The sequence below is a fragment of the Pseudorasbora parva genome, chromosome 17 (genome assembly GCF_024679245.1).
Source record: "Pseudorasbora parva isolate DD20220531a chromosome 17, ASM2467924v1, whole genome shotgun sequence".
NCBI lineage: Eukaryota > Metazoa > Chordata > Actinopteri > Cypriniformes > Gobionidae > Pseudorasbora > Pseudorasbora parva.
In genome coordinates, this window is record NC_090188.1 from 13,698,782 (window position 1) to 13,709,192 (window position 10,411).

At 43.6% G+C, this 10,411-nt stretch overlaps 1 protein-coding gene across 4 annotated transcripts; it reads right to left on the reverse strand.

Annotated features, from left to right (window-relative positions):
• Positions 1-733: 733 nt before the first annotated feature.
• On the reverse strand, positions 734-9,452 carry zbtb18 (zinc finger and BTB domain containing 18). Of its 4 annotated transcripts, none has more exons than XM_067422474.1 (2): positions 9,028-9,452; positions 734-5,353 (listed from the first exon to the last, which is right to left on the reverse strand). In XM_067422474.1, the coding sequence occupies exon 2, from the start codon at positions 5,337-5,339 to the stop codon at positions 3,726-3,728; it is 1,614 nt and encodes a 537-aa protein (XP_067278575.1). In that variant the 5' UTR covers positions 5,340-5,353; positions 9,028-9,452; the 3' UTR covers positions 734-3,725. The 4 variants fall into 4 exon arrangements, with proteins under 4 accessions (XP_067278575.1, XP_067278574.1, XP_067278576.1 ...); XM_067422473.1 differs by lacking the exon at positions 9,028-9,452 and adding an exon at positions 7,315-7,783; XM_067422475.1 differs by lacking the exon at positions 9,028-9,452 and adding an exon at positions 7,144-7,300.
• Between the last annotated feature and the right edge of the window lie 959 nt (positions 9,453-10,411).

Sequence of the window (10,411 nt, forward strand, 5' to 3'; positions counted from 1 at the left end):
CCGAAGCATTTTTACTGCTAAAATTACTATTATTTTTTTAAGTGTACTAAACAATGAGGCACATTTCATACTTCCATAATAATAAAAGCACACATCGATCTTAAATCCAAAACGCGATCAAAAACTAAATCTCGTACCAATTAGAAGGAGGTGGCGTGTGTATGAGGAAGGGGGGGCAGGCTTACACCTCGGGACCATCTGTGGCAGTGGCCTGTTGAGTAACGCTCGCTGACTTAAAAGTGGTCAGCCTTTAGTGCATCTGTAGGCCAGGTTTGCCGAACAGCGAGACATTAGATAAAGCTGATTTGTTTTCTGGAAAACTGTACTTGAGGAGCTTTGGAAGCAGCCTGTGACTGAGTGTGTGTGTGTGTGTGTGTGTGTGTGTGTGAGGCAGGGGGAGGGGATGGTCTTCATACAAGCTGCTGCACATTTTCCCAGGTCCAACCCACGCCTTTACTGGAGCACCAGCCAGACATTAAAGCAGCATATACACATGAGCCATGTAAGACCACGTACACTCACTTACGCACACACACACACACTCATTCGGACAGTATACTCAATCCACAGACCTCACGCACTGGAAAACATGTTTCCACCCACACAAGCATCTACAGTAAATAAGATTATTGAACTGAATGCAAAAACACAAACACCGTCTCACCGATCTGCACATCGTCATCGCTCTGGCAATCCCGGCAGAAGTTTCTGACAGAAAAATGGCACGGAGAGGTTAAGGTTCTTATAATTTATTGCAGTTTGCACACAATTTAAAAATTTCACCAACAGCACACCAAAAGTACAAAACTAAACAGCCTCATAATTTACTTCCCTTGAGAAAATGAAACATACTATGATTGTCAAAGCTAAATGTCTAAATCCATAAAAAGAACAATGTCAACATAGCAAAAAATCTCAGAAGGGAAGCAATTACATGTGAAGTCAAATCTTCTTCTTTTTTTTTAAATATATATAAATCCAGACAGCGATTGTCCTTGAATTCAACAGATATTTATTTTGTCTTTCCCATACTCATTAGCCACCAAGTTTGAATTTGACAGAGTTGTTCTTCACACTGGGGTTCCCGGGTTTCAAGTAAACTAAAGGGGTGTCCAATTTATGGATATGCTTCATAGGCCATTTCACAGCTTCATTTCCATTGAACAAAAGTCAAAGACATCCAGTATTCCAGCAACAGTTTCCAGTTTTGACCCTCTGAGTATAAGCTGATAACAGTAGTTTAAGGCGGTCAAGTACAATAGAAGCCCAAAAAAAAAAAAAACAAGAAAAAGAAAGCATAGAAAACAAATCAACCCTATAGTTGATATTTTTTTCTGTCACATTGTAGAGTGCAAAAGGTAAAAGTACCACCGTGCAAAACGCCATGAGGAGCGTGCGCTGTTGGCAAAGCTCAACCTTTTCACTAGCCGTTGCACCAGCCAAATATACGGAAGGACAGTTCCTGAGGCCTGCGTAGGCCCGTGTGCCGCACACTCCTGTCCTGCTCGAAACATTTGCGGAGCCCCCGGCCCTCTCTAACTAAAGTAGTTCAAGCATTTCAGCACTGTGTGAGTGACTGATCTATGTCTACAGCGCTAAGCCATATGTTTTTCATTTTTCTTTTTTTGCTTCGTATTCCTCTGGATTTGACAATGAAAGTGATTTTTGTTAATCAAACCAACAAACAAACAAAATCAACAGAATTTTCACAATTCGAAAAAAAAAGAAACCTAAATATAATTTTGCAAATTAAAAAAAAAATAGAATAAACATTTTTCAAAAGTCACAAATGCTGCAACAGTCAACAACTGACCTTTTTTAACAATCAAAAATGTATAGATCTTTTTTTTTTTCAGTGTAACAAAGTCAGGTTAATAATTAGGTGTATACATTTCATAAAGGCCTCTTTTGCACGTCATTCTAATTTCATTAAGCTTCAAAAGGTGCAACCAACCTTGCCAAACACGTCCAAGTGACGGAAAAAACTTATGTATTGAACACAAACACACGCACACAAACCACTCGGATCAGAGTGTGTTGAGCTTTATGCTGTTTAAAGATCCTTCAGCTTTCTCTGAATAGATGTGCGCTGCTGAGGACACCCATAAAGAAGAGCTGTACCATCAGCCACGCAAATGTGTCTTCATGGCAATCGAATCTGAAGCAAGTGCCAATTGAAAAGATAAATAAATAAATTACAAACAGAGCTGACATGATTCAAATGACAACAGCCAGTAAACAGGACACTGAGACAAACAGCAGTTGAGGACCCAGCACTGGGAAGAGCAGCGCGTGAAGAGAAGCTAGCAGGAGCTACGCTAGCCTTCTGAACAATAAACGCAGCAATTCAGCTTCTGCTGACACCTGGCCCCTCCTTAACCTCCGAATCCTACAGCGAGCCCGAACCGAATCGCTTGGCTTGTGTAGATACTGCAGCCTAATGTCAGTGCATTTCCACAATCTTCACAGCCCAGAATAAACATCTCACCAAAACCCCCGATTAATTCTCTAATGAGAGGAAAAAAAACTCAAATCTACCAAGGAATCAAATGAGTTAATTAAAAAATACACTCTCTGATGCAAAAACAACAACAAAAAAAAGGAGTAAGTTAAATAAAATTCATGCAATTTCTACAGCGGTAATATTAAAGGTACTTTTTTTTCAACAGACAGGTGCCCTGACTGTAATGAATCAGTCAATTACAGTGTACAGCAATACAGCAAGTCACATCTTTTTCAATATACAGGTCAGACATCATGCAACAACAGATTCCGTTTTAAAAACGAAAAGTCTTAATAAAACACTACAGAAATCTCTAGAAATGCAGCCGATGTAAAACCCAACCTCAGTAGCAAACAAGTGATGTAGAGAGACTGCAACTAAAATGTGGAAATGACTTCAAATCATATTAAGAAAGGATAGAAGAAATGCAGCAACTGATATGAAAAAGGAAGCTGTACATTGCATGAGTGCCTTGTTTGTCTTCCATCAGTCAAGTTTCCTATAACGAGTCAAAAATGTACAAGAGCTTAAATAACGCGAGCTTAGAGCTTCCTCGTGGGATTTAAAGGACTGACCTGCTCACACACTACGTGTGTATGTGTGCGTATGCGCATGAATGCACATGCACGCACAACCACAGTCACACATCAGGTATGTTATCTGCAAATTATAGTAGTGCGCATATATATATATATATATATACACACACACACATACAAACACACACACACGCATACTCAAACAAGAGGCGAATGTGTACAGGTAAATATATGATCATTGTACCCGTTTAGTGTGTCCTTAGTTTTAAACTCCTCTGTCTATTACCTGAAATCTTCATTTGCTTTTCATGGCAGATGTTCCTTGAAATTTAGGAGCGTATACAAAAACTGTAAATTATATACAGTTGAAAATCCCAATGAATATTTTTTTTGTCAAAGTTGGTTACTGAGACCAGCACCAATGTTTTATAATTAAAAAAAAGAGAAACTCTAAACAGATCAGAAAATATATTAAAAGAAAATCAGTAGTAACATTTTCATGTGCTAGTAAAGTGCAATTCAACACGATTTGCAATGTACATACAAGAAAAATGACTGATTCAGACCCTTCGGCCGTCACTCTGCCCCACTCTTACCTTCACCTCTCTGCCCCAAAAAATGTCACTCAGATCTCTCTCATCAATTTAACAAGCAGTTCAAACAGTCTGCTATCATGTTAGCGTTCATTTCCACAGTTCTTGAGAACTATCTTCCAGTGCCCAGTCTCTGACCGTGGGTAGATTGAGCGCCTCGCTCTTGACCGAGAGCGAGTTGACCAGTTCGCAGTGGAACTTGCGGATGTGTCGGTACAGGTCCCCTGACTGCGTGAAGCGCCGCTCGCACCACTTACAGGCGTGCGGCTTCTCGCGTGTGTGCACGACGGCGTGTCGGCTCAGGTTGTGTGAGTACTGGAAGCTCTTGCCGCAAGTAGTGCATGTGTAGGGCTTCTCGCCCGAGTGTGTCCGCTCGTGGCGCTTTAACGTGTACATGCAGGAGAAGGTTTTGCCGCAGATGGAGCAGGTGGGGACGTTAACGTCGCTGGCCGGCTTGGCCCGCACACCTTCCTGCTCGCGGAAATGCGTGCTGAGGTGGATCTGCAGGATGTGAGGGCTGGGGAAGACCTTGTTGCATAAGGGGCACATGAAGATCTGAGTATGTGGGGCCCCCAGCATGCTGGAGACGTAGGGCAGCAGTGAGCTTTCGACCCCTGCGGCCTCATGCGCTCGCTCACTGTCCCCTCCTAGGACGTCCGTGTCATCGTCGCCTCCTTTGTCGTCCCGCTCCAGCTCACTGGCTAGCGAGGCCTCACGCAGGGCCGAAAGGTGAGCCTCCAGGCCCAGCCTCCGTTGCGCAACGAGGCTGATGTGAGTTCCGTTGGTGCTGGGCGGCTCCTTCACGCCGCTGTGCTCCATCTCGTAGTCGCCGCTCACCAGCTCGTCATCGTCCGAGCCCGTATCCTTCTCCACCTTCACTTGAACCAGAGCACTCTGAAGGCTGTCTGGGGTGACAGAGCTGCAGAAGTAATGATTGCCTGCCATGGTCTCCCCAGGACCTCCACCCAGGCTGGACTTCACAGAGAGGTCAAGCACACAATCGGTGTCGGCGGAGACTCTACGAGATGCCGCAGAGCGACGGGACAGGGAGCCAGTGGAGCTGCTGGGGCTGCCGGCAGGGGATTTGCCAGCGTCGGGACCATGCGTTTCTGCCTCCCTGGGGCTGGTGGTGGGAGACGTGGTCCGGTCGGAAGGCAGTCGCATCCACATGCTCCCTGGCTCCTGAGGGCTGTCCCGCTTGTTCTCCATGTCCTCGTCATCGCTCTGTAGCAGGTCAGCGGTGGCCGGCCGGCCCGTGCTTCCGCCTTCCGAAAAGCTCTCCACCTTGTCCGAGCAGCTGGAAGCGTCCTCCTCCCGCTTGGTGCTGTCTGCCTCAGCAGTGGCCTTCTGCTTGAGCTTCTTCTTGCACACCTTGACAATGTCGTACATGTGGAGGTAGCTGGCAGCAGCCAGCACATCCTCCACTGGAAGCGATTTAAACTGGAGCTTTCCTTCGTACATGAACTCAAGCAGGAGAGCGAAGGCTGGGGCAGTGACAATGTCGCTGTTCAGATGAACAATGTCCCTTTTGTCTAGCTGGTCCTTGTAAAAGAGGTGGAAGTACATGCTGCACGAAGCCAGCACTGCACGATGGGCTCGGAACTGGGCATCACCGACCAGCACAGTGGAGTCACAAAGGAATCCCTGATGTCTCTGCTCGCTCAGACACTGTAGCAAATGTCTGCTGTGGTCTGGAAACTCCATGCTGTCTTCATAACCTGCAAAAGACCACAGATGTTAGTGAGGCTCTCTAGAACAACAATTGTTTTGTCTGTGCTCTGTGTGGAACTTCTCTTTCCCACCCGCTCTGTCCCTCTCTCTCGCTCCATGCACACAGACATACTCTCACACTCTAATTCTCTCTCCCTCCCTCCTCCCCTGTGGGAACACTGGAAAAATGTTCACCACAGTCTTGACATAAAAGGATTACAAAAAAAGCACATGCAAAAAGTATACTACCACAGTTTATATATTAAGCTAATTGCGTTTTCCTCACTTGTGCACTTTAAAGTAAGCAGTGATGTGTTTAATATTACATTTTAAACTAACCCTTTTAATTAACGCTTTAAAACACAACCTGGGAAATTAACACAAAAATGTAAATAAAAATATCTTTATTGAAAATTGCATTTAAAGCAATTTAGCCGTAAGCATCCCATCAGAATCGTTTGAATTTAATCAGATGCCGTGATGTAAGGAGCTGAAGTCCTGATTCCACAGATGCCTGCGCGAGAGAATCTTTCCTGTTTTTACTCACTGTGCTCCTGGAGCAGTTATTTATAATAACCCACTTTGGCCAGGACGCCAAGTAAAGGTAACAGGCTTACAGGTACACAAACAGCTCATCATCATGGGCACACTGCATATAACTATACTAAGTACCATGATCTCTAAGGTTACGGCAACTGAGGAAGCAGAACATCAGTGTGACTTGCGTAATCAAAGACGGACAGCCTGCAAATAAATTACGATACAGAAAAAAAAAATTGAAATATGCATTACATTAAGAAAGGTTACACACAAACTATTTACAAAGAAAAAAGGGCCAATTAGAATAAACAAACAAAAATTTGTAATCACACCTGTTACCCTCGGAGATCGTTCCCGTCTAAAAAAATGCACCAGCGTCATGTTCAACCAGCGGACTTAAATGAACTCATTTGAATCTTCATTTAAATCTGATTGGGATAGCAAGCCAAAGCCCCCCACCCCACCCCAAACAGCGTTCAGACCTTCATTAATGAGGGGCTTATAGGGGGACAGGGGGATAACAAACCTCTCGCCAACCCTCTCCTCCCCTTTCCCCCCTCCCCAAAATCTTTGGAGAAATGGAACATCCTCCCCAAAGAGGCGGTCCACAGCAGATTTACAATACAATCACTTTAAGTGCCCCGTAGTCCACATCAATCCTAATCCTTAAGATGGCTAAAAATAAAGATTGCAGGACAGCTCACAAGGTAGCAGCGATCAAATTAGGAGACTGGGAGGACAGAGAGGGACGGAGAAGGAGGCTTATGAACATCTGATCCAGCTGACTGAGACCATATGGCAGCTGCTGCCCAGATAAAGAGATTAAGACTAGGAGGAGTGCGATTACAGCTGTCTAGCCAATTCAGGCAGCTCAAATCTGCAAGTTCTAAATTAGTCCTTACAAACAGGAAAAAAAGAGAAAGATGAGCAAAAGCCTAAAGAAGGGACATTTCGAAGAAAGCCTGATTGTGTAAAGTTGAAGATTTATCTCCCTAAAAGCCTTTTTTTGTCACTTTAGAAGATTATGAATTTTGTTTAATCGGACTGAAAATCTCATTTTTTTTAAAGAAAAAACGATTTGAGCATTAACAGCATATACACACATAACAGTTTATTGTATTAATGCAATAATACTATAATAAACGAACATCTAGCTACAACACCACTGTATTCTGTCCCAACAGAGCAACAATTTGCCATTAAGAACAAAGTGACTGAAAAGAAGACCTGTAAACAAACAGAATAATGAAACGCTTGCCTGGCAACAAAAAGTGTCACTTGTCCCCAGCCTGGTTACGCTGCACCAGCTCAAAATCCTTTACTTCCCGTTTCCCACACTCTGATAGCTGATGGCAGACGCGCAAAAAGACTTAACGAGAGCTCCCTATTCAAAACACATCCCTGTTGCCCGGACCCCCCGGTACAGTACCTGCAGTACGCATCAACTTGATTAAGTCCACTGTTGTGGTTGTGCCGGCTGTAACTCCCTTCGCAGAATCAATGAAAGGGTAGAGACGCAAGAGAAAGAGAGAGAAAATCAAACTGTGAGGGACAGATGCAAAGTGGAGGAGATGTTGGAGGGGAATGCGATGCCTCCTCCTGCACACAGATCCGCACACACACTAACTCCCAGTCTGTGCGTTAGAAGAAAAGACTGGGGGATGGCAGCCTGTCAGCTGCTCTGACATCATGTTCAGATGGAAATGCTACCTCCAGCTGTGCTCCTTTTAGTGCCATATGCTACTCCTCTACACTCTTGCCACCAGCCTCTCCTTTATACAACTTTGTTTCTCTTTCCCCCCTTTAAAAACGGGAGGAAGGGAAGTGTTGTGAGGTGATTCTGTAGAAAACTAGCCAATTCCCCCCTTTAGTTGTAATCTCTCAGCAAAGAAGAACTTGGAACTGGGTCCGTCTGAAAGCCGACACTTTTTTTTAACCTAGTTTCCTGCACTGAGAATTTAAATACCCTCAAGTTTTTTTTTCCCCTCTCCTTCCAGTAACCATAAACAAAGGCCAGCACAGCACATTTGCAACTGACAGATCCACGCAGCTGATATTGTTTTCGACTTCTTTATGGTTCACTGGCTGCGCCATTACCGTCATTCATTTTACTAACCCTTTGGACAACTGACAGAGGAGGGGGGAAAAAGAATTAAGAAACAATGGGAACAATCATACAGGCCTTATAAGTACAGTTCAAACAAAAGACACAGCATTCCGCATTAGGTCTTAAATGTATCCTTTCTTCTCAAGTATCCCACTTATAATTGTGTTAATTTTCAGAAACTTCTTTGATACAAGCCAAACAACAGTTTCCTGTTTACCACTAAAATCAGCAAAACGAAGATAACTAATCTGAAGGTCTCTTCTGGAGGATGTCACACTCATGAATATGAACAGAATAGCTAGTGTGTTTTTTTTAACTCATTGACATGCAAGAATATTTTTTTAAATGCATAAAACAGCACAAGAATAAAGAGTTTGCTGCATCTGTCACGAACATTACACTTGATCTCAGGGTTTTTTAAACAACTAATAGGAGCTTTTTATTTAATGGAAAATATGTAGGCTACGATTAGACTCGCTTATGAACAGTATTACATGTTTTGGTTTACAAAAACAAATGGTCAACATGAAGGCTAAAGAAAAAAACGAAGCCTACACACTGTTTTATAGCTACTGTGATATTTCAAAGTAAACTTGTTTTCAAAACTGCCAAGTTCTCCAGAAAGACGGAATTGTGCAAAGTTAGCCCTTCTTGAACTTAAAAGCCACGATACAAAATAAATAGACACTGGGAATAAATAAACTACGAGTCCACCTAGGTAGGAAATGGTATAATAGCAGCAGGCTACTCCTACACAAACACACGCAGCACTGCCGACGGTCTTTCTCTGGATCCTGACCCCGTACGTTCAGGAAAAGCTAGCTAGTGTGGCTAACAAATAAAAAGTAAGCATTCAACCTGCAGTGTTACAGTTTTGCGGCAGGCCCCGATGCCACGCGCTCGAGCAACTCGTTCTGCGCGTGAGGACCAACAGTCGCGTGAAAAAGATCGTTACTTTTCCCCATAACAATCCAGCCCGTGCCTCCAACCCCCCTTTCATCTCCTTAAAGAGCACCTAGTATCACAGGCACTTACAGACAACCAGGTCCAACGTCTTCCTGCTTCCTCCGTCTAATCCTCTCAGCGAGAAAAACAACTCGATTGACTTTCAACAGCTTTCCATAACAACCTGCAGTGGCAGGAAAGACAGAGCAGGCGAGCGGAGCGACGAGAGCTGCGGCAGCCAGATGTTTCCGAGCTGTTGCTACTCAACTCTCCTGTAAAGAGGAAGCGCTTGACTGGCAGCGCGCAAGCCAATGGAAGAGGCGAAAAGAAAAGCGAAGGCAAATTGGAAGCTGCCGCTGAGGGGGGAAGAGGGAGGGATGTCTCTTTCTCGGCGTAGGTTGACACCAGGCAACAGTGAGAAAGCAGAAAAAAAAGGCCGAGCGAGCGAGCGAACGGACGGACGGGTTCCTCGAGCTGACTGGCGCAGCGCGCGGATCGAGGGACATTGCGCAATGTTACGTGGGTACTGTAGTCACTGGCCGAACAGCGGTGAAGAACAGGTGCATTGCAACTTCCTCCAGCGCTGCGGAGAGAGAGAGAGAGAGAGAGAGAGAGAGAGAGAGAGAGAGAGAGAGAGAGAGAGAGAGAGAGAGAGAGAGAGAGAGAGAGAGAGAGAGAGAGAGAGAGAGGACATTAATATGGCCACTTAAAAATATTACAAATGTGAGCTGAGTGTCTTGAAAATCTAAAACTATTATTATTGTTATTATAAAATTAAATTAAAAGTAACATGGTCCAAAAGTGAACCTTTACATTTTAAATGGGCGTCTTTTAATATTTGGCGTAGAAATCGTTTTTTAAGGGAAATAAATATATTTATGCTATTGTAATTATAGCCTATTGTTAACTCTATTATTATTGTGTCATCATCATTGTCGTGAAATGCAAGGGGTTTTGCCTATTAATAAATTCATTCATATTTTATCCGCGGCATGCGGAATTATAGCTACACTATTGAAGTTAGGAGAGCAATGGGAGCGATTTAAAGTCTAATTTTTATTCAGTTATGCGTGAATTTTGGTTAAATTAATGCAATATGCCGTATATATAGCCTAGTCTAAACAGATACATTGTGCTGCCGTTATTACGGTAACATTTGGGCCACAAACTGGGACAAATTCTTTCTTTGAATGAATGAATGCATGCATGAATGGTAACAGTTTAAATCAGTAAATGAGTAATGAAGCTAAAAACAACATTAGCAGTATGAAATTGTATAAAATGTAAAGAAAAGAAAAATAATCTATGTTTAGTAGGCTATAAAAGGCTTGAGATTCCTGTGCTTACATGACATGTATAGGCAACCGTTTGTGCGTTTGCTCGTCAACAGGTGAACGTTTGTAATGCTAATAGGCTACTGCGTGTGCAATGGTCCACAGATGCGCTAAGTTCACTCAGGACCTTGTGAACACGG